We start from the raw sequence: 24,160 nt of genomic DNA on the forward strand, positions 1-24,160 counted from the left end.
TTGGTGGGTTACTATGTAATTAGTGTGGTAATAAGTTATGACATTGGAAAACTTTTGTACTTTGAAATGAATGTTTCTTCAAGGAAATAAAACCTTGAATTTTTTTTTTTTTTATTTGTCTGTTCATTTTTGCACTTTATGTGTTTTTGTAATACAGGTAATGTACTTTTATTATTACAGGAGAATTTATTTGCATTTGCATTGATTATATCCAACATAAATTAATTGGTTGCAAATGATATGTTAATGCTCTAGGGACCTACCTTCTTATCTTATTAGTCACAAAGAATAAAAAGGTTCCTGTGAGGTTTCAGTAACTAATATATAAAGGCATACATTCATTTTATAATTAGCTTGCTGGAAAGCCGCATCATATTTCTTGAGGTAAACATTTTTTTATTTTGTTCTAAGCAAAGAAAATTTTAAGACAATTCTTAGATAGAAAAACAAATAATAGAAAATAAAGCACAATTATTCCAAGGTTACCCACATATTATGTTAGAAATTATTTGTACACTTCAGCCAACAGCTATTACTTTTTTGTTCCAAACTAAAATAAATTATTATAAAATAACGATATGCTTAAAAGATGACTAAAAATGATCTTTCTCTTTTTCTTATAATACATTTTATGTACATGTGGTAGTTATTAATTTATGTTAGTATATTATTTAAAAAATAGTTCTGAACAGTAGGACATAGGAATATACTCAGTTATATTTCTGTCTATGTTTCTCTACTCCAAATTTCCCTGATTTCTTTCCAGAGCAGAACGTTATGGAAAATCTTTCCAACTAAGACAAAGGCAGAAAAAAAAGTGTTTTATGCAGAGTAGGGCAGTGTTATGCAGAGTAGGGAAGTGTTAGAAGTTTTTGTTTCTATCAGAGAATTTTCTGTCTCATTGGCAACTAGCAAGATAACTTGTATTTGTTCAATTTCCAATGCATATGGGTAATGAAAGGATGAGAGCTCCAAGCCATAGAGATTAATCCAGATAATTGTATTCTATTCTATCAAGCGTCCTATCAAGCATTGACAGGCGACATGTTTCAGGAGCTTGATGCAAGTTACTCTTCATTAGTGATGAGCTGAAAGCTGTGGGTCCACGCTTGAAAAGTTTGAAAGCAGCAATAATCATTTTCAGGACTGATAGGCAAGGGAGTATCAAATAATGAGCAGGGCTTTATCCTGGGAGCCATGCACAAATTAAAAAAAAAAATTTAAAATGTTCATTTAAGCTGAAGAGGGTCTTTGCAGGTGTCTTAAAGGTTTAAAATATACAATTCCTTTTAACATTACAATTCTCAGGAACAGAATTAGCAACACTACAGTGTAGGGTCACATGCACTGAATGTGTAATAATTTTGTTTTTGGCTTACATACAGCAACCCATTATCATTGATTACCACTCAAATAAAAAGCCTTTTTTAATTAGATTTTTCAAAGACAGTTATTATAATTTTTTTTGTGCAGCCGTGATAGGTCATAAGTGAGCGCTGAAAGCAGCAAAGACAACATAAGTAAAATTTCTTGCAAGTTATTTACTTTGACAAAAAATAAAACTAGCGCTGTCAACATAATGTAGCTATCGCATAAGTTGTGATCTTTTTCTAAGTACCACACTATGTACAAAGTTTAACAAACACACCTCAAAACTGCAAACCCACTTTACAGAGATGAGACAAGCTAAAATAATGACAGCACCATGTCTCAGATTAAACTGACAAATGTATGGTGTAAAGGCTGGAGAATATGAAAGCAATATGATTGGGTCTCAGGGCAAAGATAGGTAAAAAAATAATTTTTCAAAGACAGCATTCATAAATATTTTGTATGTCCAAAAAACACTACAGCGGTGACACTGTGGAAATCCTATAGTGATAAAATGACAGATAACCAGTTAAAAAAGAAGTATTGAAAGATACTTATTCCCAGAGGTATAGGAATAAAAATGTAAATTGGTAGAAATGGCTGACACTGTGGTGCTGGCAAGGCTGCTTTCATTTGTGGGCTGGAAATCCACAATCTGTAAAATAGGAAGGGAAGAAAGAACCAAATCTGTATAGTATAGCACAATTTATAAAGTAAAATAACATATAAAACAAATAGAACTCACAAGCGGATAAGGGGCAGAGAAAGGATGACAATCTGCAGTGGATGACAGTCCGCGTTTCAGAAGCGTAACCACGCCTCCTTCAATGACTGATGAAGGAGACATGGTTAAGCTTCCAAAATGCATCCATTGGCTCACACTGTGGTTGGACTGACAGCTCCTCTCACTACTTCAGCTGGACACATCGTCTTTGGGCTGACATCCAATTTCTGGATATACCATCACTAAATTGTGATAAAATCTTAGTAACAAAGAACACGGAGGAGAGCTGGGCTTGCTTCAAGAGCATATTAAATAAGGGCATTAGTCAGTGCATCCCATCGGGTAATAAACTTAAAAGAGTGAACAAAAGTCCTAGATGTAAAAATGCATATAAAAGCAAAAGAAAAGGCCTTCAAAAAATACAAGGTTAAGGGATCATCATCAGCATTCAAACTTTATAAAGAATGCAACAAGAAATGTAAGGGTGCAAGACAAATATGGCCCCATAAAGAATGAGGAAGGACATCTGGTTACAAAGGATGGAGAGATGGCAAAGGTATTGAATTTATTCTTCTCAGTCTTCATGACGGAATCAGGGGGTTTCAGTAACCAAAACTGCAGTGTGTATCGTTATGACACGTCACAGGGAGCACCATCATGGCTAAGAGAGGACAGAATTAGAATTAGACTTGGGAAACTTAACGTTAATGAATCACCGGGACTGGATGGCTTGCACACGAAGGTACTTAGGGAACTCAGTCAAGTAATTGCCAAACTATTGTGTCTAATTTTTACTGACAGTATACTGACTGGAATCGTACCAGTGGATTTGAGAAAAGCCAATATAGCACCAATATTTAAAATACATCCATGGGAATTGCAGACCAGTTAGCCTAATATCAATAGAATGGAAGCTCTTGGAGGGGATGATAAGGGACCAGATACAAGATTTTAGTAATTAAAATGGTATCATTAGCAGTAATCAGCATGGATTTATAAAGAATCGTTCTTGCCAAACCTTCTATGAGGAGTTGAGTTGCTATCTAGATAAAGGCCTGTAGACGTGGTGTATCTGGATTTTGTAAAAGCATTTTTCCCCCCAAAACATTTATTGTACAAAATAAGGTCCACTGGCATGGACCATAGGGTGAGTACATGGATTGAAAACTGGCTACAAGGGTGAGTTCAGAGGGTAGTGATAAATGGTTAATACTCAGAATGGTCAGGGATGGGTAGTGGGGTCCCACAGGGTTCTATGCTGGGACCAATCCTATTTAATTTATTCATAAATGACCTGGAAGATGGGGTAAACAGTTCAATCTCTGCATTTGCTTACGATACTAAGCTAAGCAATAACTTCTCCGCAGGATGTGGAAACCTTGCAAGAAGATATATTACAGAATATTAGCATGAATTAACTCCAGGCATAAAGCAATAATTCTCCCAGTCTACAAAACTCTGGTCCGGCCGCACCTGGAGTATGCTGTCCAGTTCTGGGCCCCAGTCCTCAGGAAGGATGTACTGGAAATGGAGTGAGTACAAAGAAGAGCACCAAAGCTAATAAAGGGTCTGGAGGACATTAGTTATGAAGAAAGGTTGCGTGCACTGAACTTATTCTCTCTGGAGAAGAGATGCTTGAGAGGGGATATGATTTCAATTTATAAATACCATAATGGTGACCCCACAATAGGGATAAAACTTTTTTGTGGAAGGGAGTTTAACAAGACACGTGGCCACTCATTAAAATTAGAAGAAAAGAGGTTTAACCTTAAACTACATAGAGGGTTCTTTACTATAAGAGCGGCAAGGATGTGGAATTCCGCTGGCGGTGGTCTCAGCTCATCGATAGTTTCAAAAAACTATTAGATAAGCACCTGAACGGCCGCAACATACAGGTATATACAATGTAATATAGGTTGGACATGATGGACTTTTTTCAACCTCATCTACTATGTAACTATGCCACACAGGGCAGCCTGCATGGACTCTCATCTTGCTCCTCATTAGGGATGAGCTTCGAGTTCGAGTCGAACTCATGTTCTACTCAAACATTGCCTGTTCGCCTGTTCAGCGAACAGTGAACAATTTGGGCTGTTCGCAGCAAATTCGAAAAGCCGGAACACCCTATACAAGTCTATGGGAGAAATCTAAAGTGCTCATTTTAAACGGTAATATGCAGGTTACTGTCCTAAAAAGTGTTAGGGGACCTGGGTCCTGCCCCAGGGGACATGGATCAATGCAAAAAAAAGTTTTATAAACGGCCGTTTTTTCAGGAGCAGTGATTTTAATAATGATTAAAGTGAAACAATAAAAGTGTAATATTCCTTTAAATTTCGTAGCTGGGGGGTATCTATAGTATGCCTGTGAAGGGGCGCATGTTTCTGGTGCTTAGAACTGTCCCTGCACAAAGTGTCATTTGTGCAGGAAAAAAGTCTTTTAAAATCACTTGCGGCTAAATTGTCGGGTCTCCGTAATACAGAGAACACTCAATGAGTGTTCTCTGTATTAGCCGACAATTCATTAATTAATTGATTAAAAAAAAAGCGTGGGGGTTCCCCTAAATTCAATTACCAGGCCCTTCAGGTCTGACATGGATATTAAGGGGAACCCCGTCGCTGGATAGCAAGAGTGGATTAGCACCGCTGGAATCTTTTTTTTATTTTTTTTCATTTTTAATAAAGGAATTTTTCAAAAGTGTGTTTGTCTTATTTAACCATTTTGACACTTTCTTTGTGAAATGGTAGGGGTACTTTTGTACCCCCTTACCATTTCAAACAGGGGGGGGCCGGGATCTGGGGGTCCCCTTGTTAAAGGGGGCTTCCAGATTCTGATAAGCCCCCCGCCCGCAGACCCTCACAACCAACGGCCAGGGTTGTGAGGATGAGGCCATTGTCCTTATCAACATGGGGACAAGGTGCTTTGAGGGGTCACAGACCCCCAAAGCATCCTCCCAATGTTGAGGGTATGTAGCCTGGTTTGGTTCAGGAGGCCTGCCAGGTTGCATGCTCGGATAAAGGGTCTTATATGGATTTTAAGGGGGACCCCCACGTCAATTTTTTTTTAAAATTTGATGCGGGGTTCCCCTTAATATCCATATCAGACCTGAAGGGTCTGGTATGGATATTTGGGGGGACCCCCACGTCAATTTTTTTTTTAATTTGACACGGGGTTCCCCTTAATATCCATGTCAGACCTGAAGGGCCTGGTAATTGAATTTAGGGGAACCCCCACGCTTTTTTTTTTTTTTTTAATCAATGAATGAATGAATTGTTGGCTAATACAGAGAACACTCATTGAGTGTTCTCTGTATTACGGAGACCCGACAATTTAGCCGCAAGTGATTTTAAAAGACTTTTTTTCCTGCACAAATGACACTTTGTGCAGGGACAGTTCTAAGCACCAGAAACATGCGCCCCTTCACAGGCATACTATAGATACCCCCCAGCTACGAAATTTAAAGGAATATTACACTTTTATTGTTTCACTTTAATCATTATTAAAATCACTGCTCCTGAAAAAACGGCCGTTTTTAAAACTTTTTTTTGCATTGATCCATGTCCCCTGGGGCAGGACCCAGGTCCCCAAACACTTTTTAGGACAGTAACCTGCATATTACCCTTTAAAATGAGCACTTTAGATTGTGAACGTTCGAGTCCCATAGACTTTAATAGGGTTCTAAAGTTCACACGAAGTTTAGGTCTGTTCGCAGGTTCTGGTGCGAACCGAACAGGGGGGTGTTCGGCTCATCCCTACTCCTCACCACAGCCGGCTTTCTTCTCCACCAAGGACTACCACGCAGCCTCCCAGCTCATTACAATCCACTTTGGACTGTCATCTTTTCTCTCCCCCCTCACCTGCTTGTGATTTCTGTTTGTTTTATATGGTATTTTACTTAATAAAATGTGCTACACTATGCCGGTTTGGCACTTTCTTCCCTTCATAAATATTGTGCAGACAATTGATTAGAAGAAGAGATGAGGCATATTTTATTGTGAAAAGACATTTTAATTTATTATGCCACTATCAAGAGCCACACACAATTTACAGATATGCTGCACACCATGTACCGTATATACTCGAGTATAGGCCGACCCGAATATAAGCCGAGGCCCCCAATTTACCCCCAAAAAAACTGGCAAACTTATTGACTCGTGTATAAGCCGAGGGTGAGACATGCCTGTCCATCCCTGTGTGTGTGTCCGTCCATCCCTGTGTGTCCGTCCATCCCTGTGTGTCCGTCCATCCCTGTGTGTCCGTCCATCCATCCCTGTGTGTGTGTGTGTCCATCCATCCATCCATCCCTGTGTGTGTGTGTCTCCATCCATCCATCCATCCATCCCTGTGTGTGTGTGTCTCCATCCATCCATCCACCCATCCCTGTGTGTGTGTGTCTCCATCCATCCATCCGTGTGTCTCCATCCGTGTGTGTGTGTGTGTGTGTGTGTGTGTGTGTGTGTGTGTGTGTGTGTGTCCAGCCTACCTGTGTCCCGAGCCTTTGTCCCGAGCCTCCGTCCCGTGTCGTGCCTTGCCTTCGTCCCGTCCCGTCCCGTGCCGTGCCTTGCCTTGCCTCCGTCCCGTGCCCTCTTCGTCGGCGGCCATTGTAAAATTCAAAAGCCGCGCCTCCTCCTTCGCCTGTGATAGGCGGAACACTGAATTTCCCAGCAGCCTGTGTTCCGCCTATCACGGACGTCGTATCATCCTCGTCCGTAGTACGAGGATGAGACGATGCCCGTGATAGGCGGAACACAGGCTGCTGGGAAATTCAGTGTTCCGCCTATCACAGGCGAAGGCGGAGCTGGAGGCGCGGCTTTTGAATCATAGAATGGCCGCTGTCTGTCTGCTCGACACGCTGATCGAGCGGGCAGACAGCGATGACTCGAGTATAAGCCGAGGGGGGCACTTTCAGCCTCAAAAAAGAGGCTGAAAATCTCGGCTTATACTCGAGTATATACGGTAAGCATTTAATTACTGGGAGATAGGGAGACTAGGCAAGTTTTATCATTAAATTACAATGCACTTTTTCAGAGCAACGAGCCATAAAAATGAATTTCAGCTATAAATAATATATGAAACAGTACTTTTATAGACCCAGATGATAAAAATTGTACACATTTCTGAACAAAATCTCACTTTTTTACTAGCATTTAACTGTAGAAGCAGAATAAGTCATATTTCTACGAAAAAAGATTTAATTTTTTTTTTTTATGGGGGTCATGGGGGTCAGTGACTCAACAGCGCACGTGCGCGGACTCATTCCGCGCATGCGCATTACAAGCCGGGACACCAAAATCATGACCGCGCGCGGTGGTATCGCGCAAGCAGCCAGACAATGGACGGCGCACGTGCGCAACGTCCACACGCGCCGCTGCGCCTGCAACCTCGCGGCTCACACAATGTAGCCAGGCTGCATGCAAGGAGAAAGAGGCAATCGACCCACACTGATAGCGGGCTGTCAACAATATCCCCCCAAATCACACCAGTCTCCGGGGGGAAAAAAACGCACCCACAGGCTCAGGCCAATCGGGGGAGGGGGGCCATAGAAGGCAAGAGTCTGTTAACAATCAGACAATGTTAATAAAGACAATATTATAAAGCACAGTTATCCATAACATAAACAGTTAAGTAATATACAAAATCAGGGACCAATAATTGTCCCTGCGGTAACAAATGTCTTATATGATTATTCCAATGTAAGCGATACATGATTGTATTTAGTGGGGAGGGGTGGCCGTCCAGTAAGCAATGCACCCAGGCATCCCGGACCAAAACCCACCTACGCAGTGCCCAGAATGTCCACGTATACACGCCACTCGACCACCACCCCAGACCACGGGAATCATAGTTCTAGTAACAAGGTAAGAGATTAGAAAATTAAGAACATATCGTAATACAGTTTGCATCATAAACAAACAAGAAAAAGGAGGGGCCACTCCCTATTCGTGCTAAGAATAGAGGGTTTCAGAAGAGCTCAGGGCTTGAAATCATGTGAGCAGCCACAAAACGAGGGCGAGGGCTACAGCCCTTTACAACCCTCCCAAAGTGGCTCCCACTGTCAAAACCCAAGGTGTGTTATCCACCTAAACAAATTGTATTAATTAAAAAAATGGCCACCCAAATGAGTTCAAAATTATACTTTTACAATGTGCACCTCATCCCATTTAATTATGTAAACCTAAATGTGTGAGACCTCTGGTCTCCAAGCAGAGGTGTCAGAAGAGTATGAGCTAGGGGACTATTGCGGTGCATATAAATTAAGTAATACATCACATGAAGAAAAAACAAATTTTGCATAAAACAATGTAGTACAGTTTATTGAATAAAAACCATTACAGAATCCAACATATCCAGAATTCATGGAGCAGGTGAGGTATTTCGACTAGTTTCGCTTTTCAGCTTCCTCAGAAACTACCTACATCTGAAAATGCATCAATTATTCATAAATCTATAAAGAATATCTACAAAAAGTGATAAAATCACAAACAATTGAAATAAATGTTAAGGAGACAGTTTGCATAATAGAGAACAGACTTTTACCTAAACCGCCCCGCCCCAAGATAGGACAGAGCCTTGCAAGGGGAAGTCGCCCCCGGCGACTGGGAGGGATATAAAGCCCGGATGCCGACCAATGAGGCAGGGTGTGGTATTTATTGCAGGCCTGCAGCATTTACAGGAGTTTTGGCTGTACAGTAAAACAATTTTTTTTGGGGGGGGGCATATTCAACACTAATTATTTTGATCTGTGGCATCTGCAGCAGAAGCTTGGTAGTTTTGGTAGTTGTCACTGATCCAGGACTGGTTCATTTGCACAAAGGTCAAACAATCAACTGTTAGACAGACTCTTTTTTCTGTAACAGAGCTCCCCACAATGCCAAATGTACATTAATTAAGTAGCTCGATTGCATGCTAGGCATAGGCAAGCTCTGGCCATTGGTCCATCATTACTACCTAGTAGTTGAGGGGGTTATTCATTCTGAAGGTGTCAACATCTGCCCTTTACCCCATGTAATCTGCGACCATATGACCATATGCTGATAGAATAAATCCCTGGATGCTGACTTGTGAAAAATGTCCTGAAAGACTTGTTTAGGCAGCCACTACGAACACAGCTCCTCCTTTCACTCACAGAAGGCCCTGTGTTACCTTACGTTCAAGTAAATTCTGCACTACTCTTTAAAACTTAACATGTATGTGTGTTACTAATACAAAATCAATTCATAATAAAATTGCTCAATATCTGTAACAACCTATAAAATTCATATATAAAAGTCCATAAAGTGCTATGTGCTTATCAATAAACTAATTACAACACTAACATCACAAAGTAAAGTCCATAAATGCAAAAGTCCTCTGTGCCTCTCAATATATCAATTACAACACTAGTATCTCAAGGGTGTTATATGGTAAAGTACATAAATATAAAACATTTGTGATGTGTTAAAAATGCTCAGTGATCCAAACGTCATAATATTCAGTGATCTGTGTGAAACAATCTGTGCTCCCCGTGTTTACACACTCGCCAGAACATGATGATACCAGCACTTTATATGCAAAACCAGTGGTCTTTCTTGTACTGTCCCCTCTGTCCTCTTTTGGAATGAATGGATGGATCCTCCTCTCTATTACTCAATTATGCATGTATGTATGTGGAGATAAAAAAACAAGCAAACCTCCATAGTGTAATACTATTTATTTAAAGCATAAAAAACTACTGATTCTACAAATAATTATTATTATACAGGATTTATATACACAGTTTGTGCAGCGCTTTACAACATGGTGGAAGATGGTACAATTACAATACAATACAGGAGGAATCAGAGGGCCCTGCTCGTTAGAGCTTACAATCTAGAAGGGAGGTTCAAGTAGCTGTGGGGGATGATCAGATGGACAAAATGAAAATACAGTTGTTAGGTGTGGGTAGGATAGGCTTCAGGGATCGTCTTAAAGCTAATAGAGTAGGACATAAGTGGACAGATTGGGGTAAGGTGTTCCATAGGCTTGGAGAGGCTCTGGAAAAGTCCTGGATATGAGCGTGGGAGGAGGTGATGAGAGAGCTAGAGAGCAGGAGGTCTTGTGAAGAACGAAGAGAACGATTAGGTTGGTATTTTGAGACTAGGTCAGTGATGTAGCTGGGGGCAGAGTTGTGGATGACTTTGTAGGTAGTCGTTAATATTTTGAATTTAATTTGTTGGGTGAGCGGAAGCTAGTGGAGGGATTGACAGAGAGGAGTAGCAGAAACAGAGCGATTAGTAAGTTGGATGAGTCTGGCAGCAGCATTCATGATGGATTGAAAGGGGGATAGAGTATGTAGGGGTAAGCCAATGAGGAGGGAGTTGTAGTAATCAAAGCGAGAGATGACTACTGTAGGTAGCGAAGTAAGAGCTCTGGGTTGTCATTGGTTAGAAAGAGGAGTATTTTAGAGATGTTGCGGTGGTTGAGGTGGCAAGATTTGGACAGTGATTGGATGTGGGACTTAAAGGAGAGTTCGGAGTCCAGGACTATGCCTAGAACCTTGCAGATGGGCTGATAGTTGTGCCATTGATTTTGACAGAGAGATCGGGGGAGGGGACATGTGGTGGAGGAAAAATTATAAGTTCAGTTTTGGATAAATTAAGTTTAAGGAAGTGGTGTGACATCCAGACTGATATATCTGATAGTAAATTAGTGATACGCGAGGAGAATGATGGAGTGAGTAGAGGGGTAGAGGAATAGATTTGAGTGTCATCAGCGTAGAGATGGTATTGGAAGCCGTGGGAGGCTATCAGCTGACCCAGGGTGGAAGTGTAGATTTAAAAAAGGAGGGGTCCAAGACCAGAACCTTGGAGGACTCCAACAGAGAAAGGAAGAGGAGAGAAAGAAGTAGAACTGTAAGTAATGCTAAAGGTTGAATAAGTAGGTAGAGAACCAGCCAAGAGTACAGTCACGGAGGATGGTCAACCATATGAAAGGCAGCAGAGAGGTCCAGGAGTAGAAGTACAGAATAGTGTCCCTTAGTTTTGGCCTTTAGTAGATTGTTTGTTAGTTTTAGGAGGGCAGTTTCTGTGAAGTGTTGAGAGCAAAATCCAGACTGAAGGGGATCAAGAAGGTTATTATCGGCAAGGTGGAGGCTCAGTCGGTTGTAGACTAGATGCTCAAGGAGTTTGGATAAAAAGGGGAGCAAAGAGATGGGGCATAGGTTGTTAAGATTGGATGGGTCCAGAGAGGTCTTTTTAAGTATGAGGCTGACAAGTGCATGTTTTAGAGAGTTAGGAAGATGCCAGAAGAGAGGGAGAGATTAAAGATGTGGGTTAGAGAGTGTAGAATGAAGCCAGAGGGTGAACGTAGCATTTGAGAGGGAACAGGATCCAGAGGGCAGGTGGTAAGATGAACGTTGGCAAGTAATTTAGCAACCTCGTCAATAGTGATGGTACCTGTGATTGTACCTGTGAACATGACGTGTAAGGTCTGAACAATAGAGATCTCCTTGCGAATTGTATCAATCTTCTGTTTGAAGTGATTGGCGATCTCCTGAGCAGTGAGTGAGTTAGTGGGTGGAGGCGGGGGAGGACGAAGTGAGTTAAGTGAGTTAAAGGTAGAGAAGAGCTAACAGGAATGGGATGATAAGTTTTTAATGAGAGTGATGAAATAGGTCTGCTTGGCAATGAGGAGGCTGGAATTGTATTTTTGGAGGGCAGATTTATACTGGCTGAAATCTGTCTGGGACTGTGTCTTGCGCCACAGGCGCTCAAGAGCACAGCTGTGTTTTTTTAGACTTCTAGTATCATCCGTTTGCCAGGGTTGAAGGGGACAGGGCCTGATTCTGTTTGTAGTGAGGGGGGCCAGTATGTCCAGTGAGGTTAGAAGGGAAGTGTTGTAGACAGAAGTGGCTAGGCCGGTACTAGACATGTGCGCCATCAATAAATGTGTTTTTTGTTCCATTTCTTATTAGCCGTTAATTTGTATTTCGGAATTTGTGTCCCGAAATTCAATTTGGATTAGTACGAAATCCGAATTTTCGTTAGGTTCGTTAATTTTCGTAACAATTACGAATGTTTGTTATGATGAATTTATCATTATGAGGGGCTTCCACCATCCCTGTGCTGTGCTCATTATGAGGGGCTCCCACCATCCCTGTGCTGTGCTGACTTCCTGGGTTTTCAACTTCATCATAACGAATAATCGTAATTAACGAAAAATCGTATTTTGTCCGATTCTGAATCTCCCATCGACTACCAGTCTCACACCCATATTTAAAAAGGTCATATTCCCAACCCTCACTCAGCAGCAGAAGAAAACATCTGATTGGTCAACAAAACACCAGTCACGTTTCCGTAATGGAATTTGGATCCAAAATTCGTAAACAAAATTTTGTATTTCGTACAAAATTTGGAAGTATAGCAATTCGTATTTAAGATCCTCTCGAATGTACGAATTTACGGAAATTCGTACGAATTTTCAATTTGTACGAAACGAATCGCACATGTCTAGTCGGTACAGGAGAGTGGTGCAATTTTGTCATAGAGGTGGTCAGTCGCAGAGTAGAGAAGAGAAGGGTTGAGCTAGCAAAGGTTTCTATGGGTAACCGCTGAGCGTTTGGAGGGAGAGGAGGTGGAGGAGAGGGGGAGAGTGAAGTTAATAAGGTAGTGATCAGAGAGAGGGTAAGGTAAGTTGGAAAGGTTGCATGGAGTGCATAGGTGGGAAAAGATGAGGTCAAGGGTATTGCCTTCAGCATGTATCAATTGCTTCAGGTCAAAGAAGTAGGTTAGACTGAGAAGTTTAAAAGTTGCAGGAATGTTGGTATTAGTAGGGATGTTAAAGTCCCCGAGGATGATTGTGGGGATTTCAGAGGAGAGAAAGTAGGGTAGTCAGGCAGAGAAATCAGCAAGAAAGGTTGATACTGGTTCAGGGGGCCAGTAGATCACAGCTAGCCTTAGAGAAACTGGGGAGAAGAGACAAATACAGTGCACCTCAAATGAGGAGAGTGACTGAGAAGGAGGTGGGTGGAGTAGTTAAAATGTGCAATGTGGGGCTAAAAGGATTCCAACACCCCCTCCTTTGTGTCCACTGGGTCTGGGGGAGTGAGACCACAGAAGATCACCATTGTAAAGAGCAGCAGAAGACGCAGTTTCCTGAAGCCAGGTTTCGATAATGGCGAGTAGATTAAATGTGAGGGTAGGTTGGTGTCGCACTGTTCTGGCTTAAGGTATTATACGGGAGGGGATAGTTCCCTATATTTCTCACTCAACAAATATGAGTGGGAGAGTTATTTCTCACTCAAAGATATGGGGGAGGGGTACTAGCTAGAGGTGCATATGATATAGTTATATTTATATAAATGATCAGACACTGAAATAAACCCAGGCTATTAAAAAAATTAAATGATTTTTTTTAAATTAGTAAACGCACTACAGGGGTGCCTGCACCTAGACCCCACACAAGAAATAGAATACTTGTTTGACCAGAAAGGTAAGTTCAGTGTAATCGTGGTACACTAATACGAACAATATAGTCAGAAGAATTATCAGAAAAATAAACGCACTGCAGAGCCAGCTATAGTCAGCTGACTAAACATGCACCAGAATGGAAATATAAGCTTAGCTCCGTCACCTTCAGCAGACCCAGCAAGCAAAAAAGTGCTATGTGCTAATAAAACCAGGGTAAATAAATAACAACTACATGTCTCTTGGTGCAATGTATAAAACTTAATTTAAAATAAAAGTAAAATCAGCTGACCAAAATAGATTAATAAACGTGCTTATCATAAGATAGAATAAACATGATGTGAGAAAAAATGCTAAAATTATAAAATCTGTTTCTAAAGGAAAAATAAATACCCTACAGAGCCTCTATATCAGGTATATAAGGTTTAACTCGTTGAGAAGTGCTAAGTGCAATAAATTAGTAAACGTGAATTTCATAAGGTAGACCAAAACATAGTGTGGGAAAAAAAAAATTGATAAAAGTAAATACCCTACAGAGCCACTAGATAAGTATGTTAAGCTTTTTTAAAAAAACACACAATTCCAAAAGTGCTAAGTGCAATAAAGATTAGGTACCGATACGCTAAAGAGACTCTAGAGCAACATATGTGAAAGCAAAAGTGCATAAGTATCAAAATAATAAACACACTACAGAGCCAAGTTCATATGTGCAGTGAGCTGCACGTGGATCAGCAAGCTGCTGAATCTACTTTAGCAAATTAGTCCAACACACAGGTGATGGGAGGGAACAGTGAGGGCACTTTAACGGTATATATATAGTTCCTCAAGGTGCTTGTATTTTTGTTGTAACTGTGCAATCTGATTGGAGAAACACCGCTTCCCAGTGGATTCCTTTTTTCGTGACCATACACTCAGGTGGGCAGTGGCCCCTTACCTTATGGTAAGGCAAAAAACGCCTTAAGCTGGAGGTCTCTTTAAGGTTCTTCCCACCAGGTTAAAACTTCTCCTCCCAATGTATTTGGAGCTCCAGGGGACCATGGTAAATTAATACAAGAGGGGTACCATAGTGTAGTAATTTTGAATGCTAAAGAGTTTATTAAAGAAAATTACACAAGGTACTCACAATTTTTCATTCATAAAATATCAGTGTAAAAACGAGTAGCGAACTCGTATCTCTATGCAGCAGCAGAGGGCTTCCTTCCTGTCCCTACGCGTGGCATCACATCACGTGACTTCATCAGGGGAACTTCATCCCCACGTGACTTCATCCCCTGATGAAGTCACATGATGTGATGCCACGCGTAGGGACAGGAAGGACGCTTGGTCTACCTTATGAAATTCACGTTTATTAATTTATTGCACTTAGCACTTCTCAACGAGTTAAACCTTATATACCTGATATAGAGGCTCTGTAGGGTAATTATTTTTCCTTTAGAAACAGATTTTATAATTTTATCATTTTTTCTCACATCATGTTTATTCTATCTTATGATAAGCACGTTTATTAATCTATTTTGGTCACCTGATTTCACTTTTATTTTAAATTAAGTTTTATACATTGCAACAAGAGACATGTAGTTGTTATTTATTTACCCTGGTTTTATTAGCACATAGCACTTTTTTGCTTGCTGGGTCTGCTGAAGGTGACGGAGCTAAGCTTATATTTCCATTCTGGTGCATGTTTAGTCAGCTGACTATAGCTGGCTCTGCAGTGCGTTTATTTTTCTGATAATTCTTCTGACAATGTTGTTCGTATTGGTGTACCACGATTACACTGAACTTACCTTTCTGGTCAAACAAGTATTCTATTTCTTGTGTGGGGTCTAGGTGCAGGCACCCCTGTAGTGCGTTTACTAATTTAAAAAAAATCATTTACTTTTTTTAATAGCCTGGGTTTATTTCAGTGTCTGATAATTTATATAAATATAACTATATCATCTGCACGTCAAGCTAGAGGGGAAGAGTTTCATATTGTGTTAAGGGATAATACCCCTCCCCCATATCTTTGAGTGAGAAATAACTCTCCCACTCATATTTGTTGAGTGAGAAATATAGGGAACTATCCCCTCCCGTGTAATACCTTAAACCAGAACAGCGCGACACCAACCTACCCTCATGTTATAACTAAGTGGATTTGGTTTGATCCATCTCTGTGAACGCAGCAGTTCCTCGATCTATCTCATAATAGTGGCAGCGCAGGAATAACTACCCCATTAGCCGTGTAGATTAAATGAGTTAGCGATAAAGAGATCATGGAGGCAGGTGAGTTTGTTACAGACAGAGCGGGCATTCCAAAGGGCACAAGAGAAAGGGAGTCTGGTCTTGGGAAGAGGAGAAATGGGAACTAGATTGTGTACATTATGGCTGCAGCCAGAATATGTAGGGTAATAGGTGCGTTGAATACAGTTAAACGAAGGAGGCCCAGGGTTTGGGGATAAATCACCAGAGGATAGGAGAAGCAGAAGGATGAGGGAGGTAATGTGGGAGTGTGATTTATATGAAGGGACATGCCCCAGTGGTCTGGAGTATTGGGTGTGTGGATTTAGAATTAGCAGGAGTTGGGGAGCGCAGTAAGGAGAGGACAAAAGTGATGGTGATATATATAAGGTGTGGGGTGAAGGAGAGGTGTGTGGGAGAGTTTGTTTAAGGAAAGTAGACACAGATGTCGGAAGGAGTGGTAGACAGTGCATTTTAGAAGGGGGGAGGAAGAGCTGAAAAATGTACATAAGGTCACCTGTTATGTATTTTTCAAGGTGTTTTCTTGTGTTCCTTCGCTTCATGCATTCACTGAAGTGCAGAGTCAGAAGTGCTCCCACTTATAGAAATCCCCCCACTTTGAGAAAGAACCCCATCTGCAAACGTGCCACCCCTTGGCAAACGTACCTTTCACCAGAGGTGCTTAGTTATATACTGCTAGGAATGGGTGGTGTGTACTTCTAATTACTAACTAGGGAGGTAATAAAAAATGGCTGGATATGCAGAGAATAATTCTCACTTAAGAAACAGACTTACAAGTGGACAGCTAATAGAGATAAGAAAAGACCATAATTTAGAGGTAAGGCATAGAGAGGAAATGAAAACAAAAGCAAGGCATGTGGACAGTCTACAGATGGTTAAGCAAAGGAGCATACCTGAGTTAAAAAGGCATAAGGAAAACACTTTTCAGTATTGCGATTAAAGCTGGAGTTGCACCAGTGTGAGCATACCATAGCAATTTAGGCTAGGGAAAACAAACCCTTTTCAGTTTTCAATTCTGGGTGGATGGCAGTCACCTGCAGACATACCATAGCAATTTAGGCTAGGAAAAACAAATACTTTCAGTTCTCAATTCTGGGTGGATGGCAGTCAGCTGCAGACATACCATAGCAATTTAGGCTAGGGAAAACAAATACTTTCAGTTTTCAATTCTGGGTGGATGGCAGTCAGCTGCAGACATACCATAGCAATTTAGGCTAAGGAAAACAAACACTTTTCAGTTTTCAATTCTGGGTGGATGGCAGTCAGCTGCAGACATACCTGTGAAGAGACAGAGAAGAAATCTTCAGATGATGTGTGCAGAGTCAGAAGTGCTCCCACTTTGAGAAAGAACCCCATCTGCAAACGTGACACCCGTTGGCAAACACAAGCAGTGCTTGCATAAAAAGATGTCTCTGGCAAGTAGCAATCATCTGGGTTCCATAGACCGGAAGTGGTAAGCGGAAGTAATGCCAGCAAGGTCCTACCAACGCGTTTCAGCACAATGACGTCATCTCCTCCTGATGATGTTGTTGTGACGAAACCCATTGGTAGCATTTGTAGAATGTGAATAGTTTTTTTTATGCTTTTAATTACACTTTTAAATATATGTATTACACTAAAGAAGATTGCTTGGTTTTTTGTCTACACATACATACACCTATGACAGAGTAATCGAGAGACAGACCTATTCATTCCAAAAGAGGACAGTGGGGACAGAACAAGAAAGACTACTGGTTTTATATATAAAGCACTGGTATCATCATGTTCTGGTCAGTTGATAAGCACAGAGCACTTTTTGTATTTACGGACTTTACTATGAGATATTAGTCTTGTAATTGATTTATTGATAAGCATGGAGCACTTAATGAACTTTGATATATGAATTATTATTGGTTGTCACAGATATTGAGCAATTTTATTATGAATTGATTTTGGCTTAGTAGGAAAATTTACCGTCTCTATTTGTTCTCTTTACTATAATTTTCAAAGTAAAAGAAAATTCCAAATCTTGGCACCAGAACAGAGGTGAAATATTTCCATGCGGACACTAGTTCTGGTGACCTTGTTGACACTTTGAAGGGATTTCCTCTCCCTTTTTGTTTTGGCTATGGGCTTATAACCCTCCCTTACGCTATCCAAAATGAAAAAAAAAAGTTTTGCCTTTAGATGTACTTTAAAGTTCTATCAAGATTTTCCCATATTTGTCTTTCTGTTCCCTAGACTCTACAGGAAGTGACAGGAAAATGTGAGAAAAGTGCCCATTTACTGGAACAAGTGTTTCCACAGTAAAAATTTCCTTACCCTGGTGACACCCCTAAAGTTTTGATTTCCTTCATTTTTCTTCAGCACAGTCACAATGGAGAAGTCAAATGAGTGAATCTCCCTATCAAGGACATATGAACAATAAAAACCTGAAAGAGATCTATAACTAAAGAAAACAATTTAAGTTGTAACCAAGAATAGAGTGCTGGAACGTGTAGAAGTTTACTAGTACTTAGAAATAACAATATGTTTTAGTGAATGAGTGTCCAGAGAATGTTAACATGTAAAGTGAAATTCACGCATGCTGCAGTTATATATGCAATATATATCTAGGTGCATCACCATTGCAAAAGTGTCCAATTCTATGTAGCTTTTAGTATATGGTCAGAAAATCAAACGTTGCCAAGATCATTGATTTTTTACTGCTTACAGCAAATGAAGCATGAATGTAATAAGTGATAACAATTCTTGCATTGTCTAAATAAGCTTTTTCAAATTATGATAATTCTTCATATCATTCGTCACTGCCTAAAGTGAAAACAAGTAGAAGTTATTAGTAAAAGTACTACTTGGAAGATAGTAGTTATTATGGGTGATTTCAATTATTCCAACAACAACAGGGACATTGATGTTTCTAGTAAAGGGCCTAGATTTTTATACAAACCACAAGAAACTTACCTTACACAACTAGTAGCCCCAATATTATATATATTGTGCAGAACTGGGGAACAAAGGGTAACATTTGATATGCTACTGAATGAAGAATTGGTAAAGCGGGCTAGAAAAATTACTAACTTAGGAAAGCAAGTGTTAACACAGAAAAGACTGTGAGAAAATACTATTAAATAAAATCAATAAAATCTTTAAAATCTAAACCAAAGAAAAACTTGAAACAAATACTGTAGCAAACATAATACAATATAAAAGAAAATGAATACAGTTAAATATGAATGTTTTATATAATACTGACAAGAAAAGCATTTATATTTTAAGTTTGCATTGAATTGCACTTATAAATTGCATTGATGCAATGGTGTACAAAATTAATTAGTTTTGGATTCAGTTCTATTTAAACAATTTGCCAATGATCTGGGGGCTGATATAGATAGCTATGTAGCATTTTTGCAGATGATATAGAGTTATGTAAAATTACTAGAAGTTAGTGAGATTGTGACGTTGAAAATGTTTCTTGACAAAATGGCACATGGGCATTTAAATGTCAAATTTAATTTAATTAGAAAATGTAAAATTATGCAAGCCATGTATTGTGTTACACCCTGTACAATAAATGGTAAACAGATGGGCAAAACAGAGGTAGAAAAGGATTTGAGGATACTGGATAACAATAAGCTAATCAGTCCCATTCAACTTCAAATGTCAGTCGCAAAAACCTTGCGACTGACATTTGGGAGATAGGAACATGTGATGCTCAATTATTAAATCAAGGTCACACCTAAAAAATGGGTACAATATTATTAAAAGACATAGGGGTTGATTAACTAAAACTGGACAGTGCAAAACCTGGTGCAGCTCTGCATAAAAACCAAACAGCTTCCAGGATTTTTGTCAAAGCTAAACCACTTGCCGACATATTTACTCCAGCAGGTCGGCTCTATTGCATGAAATCATGTACCTGTAAGTTATTTCGTGCAGTGGCCACTGGGAGGCGCGTGCGCATGCTGATTGGACAGAGTGGATCCAATCAGCGGGTCCGACAGACCTGATTTCTGCCGGCCACCCGTAATCGTTCCCGGGAGAGGCAGAACGGCAATCTGCCTTTGTAAACCAGATCACCGTTCTGACAGGGGAGAAGATGGAGATTTTGTGTCCTTGTTAAGTAGGAACACCGATCTTTGTCTTCACCCAGTCAGAGCAGCTCCCACACAGGTAGCAAGCACCAACTAGACACACAGTCAACTCTTTGATCACCCCTGATGTTAACCTCTTCCCTGCCAGTGTCATTAGTATGGTAACAGTGCATATTTTTAGTACTGATCATTGTATTAGTGTAACTAGTACCCAAAAAATTCAAAACTGTCAGTTAGGTGTCCAATTTGTCCACTGCAATGTCGCAGCCCCAGTAAAAATTGATGATCGCTGCCCTTATCAGTAAAAAAAAAAAAAAAAAAATATCCCATCATTTGTAGACAATATAACTTTTGCGTGAACCAATCAATATATACGCTTATTGGGATTTTTTACCAAAAATATGTAGCTGAATACATATTGGCCTAAATTGATGAAGAAATTAGATTTTTTTTATTGGATATGTTTTATAGCAGAAAGTAAAAAAAAAAAATAAAAAAAAAAATATATATATATAAAATTGTCACTTTTTTTTTTGTTTATAGTGCAAACAATAAAAAACTGCAGAGGTGATCAAATACCACCAAAAGAAAGCTCTATTTGTGGGGGGATAAAAAGACATACATTTTATTTGGGTACAGTGTCGCACGACTGCACAATTTTCAGTTAATGTAACTTCATATTTTGGAATAAAGTAATATTTGGATCAACAAAATTAACAAATAAATGTGAAGAATACTCCTGCCCTGCCTATTCCCTTCTTATTTTCACTGCTTGGGAGCTGCCTGCGATCATGGTCATGTGCTCCCACACCCCACAATATATAAAAGTATGCTGTATATAAGTGCTGCACGGCTCTACCTCTAAAGTAATGTGCAAAATCAATATATGAACCATACGCCTTAAACTACATGTAAAGCAATACACAATGACCTATGTGTAAATATCAAATCATTCTCTTATACTGTGTATACTGTACTCCAAAGTAAACTAAAACCCTAACATATAAAAAACATTCAATGTATGAATGAATAAATAAATAAAATAATTTTAAACATCACTTAGTATGCCTCATAAACATACAAAAAGCAGTACTCAATTTCATGCTCCAGTAAAAAAATCCCATAAATCCTCTAGTGCTCCCTCATTATTCAATAATTCACAGCAGCTCTCAGAGTATTGCTTAGTGCACGCAGGGGGTAGAGCAGAGCAGCACCTTATATATACTTTTATAACTAAATGAACATGTTTAAATCTATCCAAGACTAGTAGTGATAGTCATTTTGCCATATACTCAGAAATAGTTTTTTTTACTGGAAGCATTCAATGCTTTACTACAGGAAGTGATAATAGCAAAATCAATAATAAGAATTTTTAAAAATGCAGACATTTGTCTTTTTATAATGATCCAGAGGTAACATTTTTATGGATTTTATAGCAGTATCTTGTTCCAGGTATTTGACCTGATTTTTTTTCCCTAAAGCCTCCTACACGCTTAGATTTTCAGACAACTGAACGTTTTTTGTAGCATGCTAGTCACATGTCAAAAGTGAAGAGGTTACTCACAATATGAAAATTTTCGTACGACAGAATACAACATCAGAAGTGATGTAATGTGTTGAACAGTTTTGTATGTATACTTTTGTTTCTGAGCATGTGTAGTCTTGCTCTTACAATTTTTTTTGATGCGAAAACAGTACTAATAAAACGAAAATCGGACGTTGAGTTCACATCCAACCAGAATTTTATAGTCTGCACATTGAGCTTTTGTCTGATGTAAAAGCAAAATCAGCTGTCGAAAGCACCCTACTAACGATCCGAAAATCGGCAAACAACTTGTCGTACAAATTTTTCCATTTTCGGATCGCGTGTGCAGGGCTTTTGACTTTCCTTTCTGTGGACCAAAATTGCAAGAGATGAACTCAATCAACAATAACTATTAATGTTATTTTTAATACAAATTTATCCTGTTTGAAACAATATATTACTAATGAAAGTTCAGACACATCTTTGGGGGAAAGGGTGTTTCTAGCCATAAATGATTTGTTAATAATGTCCTTTTTTATTGTCTTTTTGTCAATAATCAATAAATCATGTTTGATTGTATGCACTCTACCCAAAGCTATTATACATATTTTCCAAATTTTTCAGAGAAACACTATAAAGACCCACATTGAGACAAAATGCAAGAAATGAACAAGACATTAATTACAGAATTCTTTCTGCTCGGGTTTCAAAATCTCTCAGATTTAAAAATAATGTTTTTCATGTGCCTTTTTCTAGTCCAGTGTGTGACGATAAGTGTTAATATTTTTATTGTCCTGGTAGTAGCATCAGTTCAACATCTACACACACCAATGTATTTTTTCCTTTGCCAATTGGCCTCTGCTGAAATGATGTTCACAATAAACATTATTCCCAATCTGCTGCACATAGTCTTGGTAGAAGGTGCCATTATCTCCGTGGTTGGTTGTGTCATTCAGTTCTATATATTCTCTGTTTCAACCAATGCTGAATCCTTCTTTCTTACACTAATGTCATATGACCGATATATGGCAATATGTAACCCATTGCATTATAATTCTTTAATGGGCTTAAACTTTTGCATCCGTTTAGCTGTAATAACATGGATCTTTAGTTTTGCATTAACTCTAATTGTCATTATTCAAATATGTACTCTACAGTTCTGTGGCTCAAATATTATTGATCATTACTACTGCGATTTGGCACCTCTTCTGGAACATTCCTGTTCTGATGTCTCTCTGGTGAAAACACAGATATTTTTATTTTCCATTCCCATTGTTTTATTTCCGTTTATTTTCATTTTTATAACTTACCTTCATATTGTCATCGCTGTACTTCACATTCCTTCATCTATTGGAAAACAAAAGGCCTTCTCCACATGCAGCTCACATTTGGCTGTTGTCTGTACATATTACCTGACATTAATAACCATCTATGTGATTCCTAAAAGTGAACATGCATTAAACCTAAATAAGACTATGTCACTGCTCTACACTGTGGTGACGCCTTTGATGAATCCTATCATCTATACTTTAAGAAATAAAGAAATCAGAAATATTTTTGTAAAATGGATTTTGAAAAAAACAAAATAAGCTTAATAATTGTCATCATTATAGGATGTTGACACCTCCGTGTAAGGCAGTTGAATTTACCCAATCTTGCAACAAAGTCATTTATGTTCATATTATTAATTATAGATCATTAGGATGAGTGCAGATGTTGCTACTCATTAATACTTTGATTTCGGTAGTAACTATGACTTACTATGGTTCCCTACTTAAAAAACACAAGCATATTAAGCTAATATCTGATATCACAGTAAATTATGTTGTATTATGTTGTACAGCTGTACAGTGCAAGATAACATTAACATCAAGAATAGAAGTATTTTGTTAACCTGTCTGCAATCTGTATATTAAAGAGGAAGTAAACCCTGATGAGTTTACTTCCTCTTTCATTCCCTGCAAAGGCAAAGCATAATGGACTACTATGCATCGCATAGTAGCCCATTGTGTGTCACTTACCTGACACAGGAGCCAGCAAAGTCACCGCTGTCCCCTGTAGTTCGCCACATCCATCCTCTCGGTGGGTCTCGCAGCTCCGCCGCTGTCATTCGGCGAAACCGTGATGACGTCACTCCCACGCATGTGCACGGGAGCCGAGACGCGTGGCATTGCCCTGCATCTTCGTTATCGAGGATGCCACGCTCAGTGCGCCTGCGCGCCGCTGTCTACGGCACTTGCGCCGTAGACAGCGGTGCCCGTCTTCGGGCAAATATCTCCTAAACCATATAGGTTTGGGAGATATTTCTTGGACCTACAGGTAAGCCTTAATCTAGGCTTACCTGTAGGTCAAAGTGGTTTGTAAGGGTTTACAACCACTTTAACCCTTGACAGTGATGTAAAACCTACGGCGGCACAGAACAGCTTCCAATTGGCCAGCTCAGTAGTAGTAGTAGTACACTTTTTTCAGGCATAAAAAATGTTTCACTTTTTTACAGAAAAAGAGAAATGGCAGCTCCTGCTATAAAAATAAGAATGTAAATAAAATGACTCAATGTACTGATTTTTTAACTATTGAATGCTTATTGATAGCAATATGTAGAATGTTAAAATACTGTAATACAATAACGTGATCTTCATTTTTTCACTTGCATAATTCTATAAATGGCCATACTGCAACAGTGTTTTCTTTTTAAAAAAAAACAACAAATGGAGTAATTAACATCATTTCTTTAATTTATTGCAACCAGAGTTGTTTAAGATGGTAAAAGACCAAATTAGGCGGTTTCTTTCATCAACTTATTTCTGTTTTC

General features: G+C 39.3%; 1 protein-coding gene across 1 annotated transcript; it reads left to right on the top strand.

Moving 5' to 3' along the window:
• The first annotated feature begins 331 nt into the window (after positions 1 to 331).
• On the top strand, positions 332 to 23,611 carry LOC143982756 (olfactory receptor 11A1-like). Its single transcript, XM_077481747.1, has 2 exons — positions 332 to 384; positions 21,973 to 23,611. The coding sequence occupies exon 2, from the start codon at positions 22,005 to 22,007 to the stop codon at positions 22,935 to 22,937; it is 933 nt and encodes a 310-aa protein (XP_077337873.1). The 5' UTR covers positions 332 to 384; positions 21,973 to 22,004; the 3' UTR covers positions 22,938 to 23,611.
• The last annotated feature ends 549 nt before the right edge of the window (positions 23,612 to 24,160 follow it).

This window comes from Lithobates pipiens, unplaced genomic scaffold, assembly GCF_037356315.1.
Source record: "Lithobates pipiens isolate NorthernLeopardFrog02 unplaced genomic scaffold, aLitPip1_a1.2 Scaffold_16, whole genome shotgun sequence".
Classification (NCBI taxonomy): domain Eukaryota; kingdom Metazoa; phylum Chordata; class Amphibia; order Anura; family Ranidae; genus Lithobates; species Lithobates pipiens.

What these genes read in the sequence shown, in the direction of transcription:
- LOC143982756 (XM_077481747.1), top strand. Translation starts at nt 22,005, where the DNA reads ATGCAAGAAATGAACAAGACATTAATTACAGAATTCTTTCTGCTCGGG.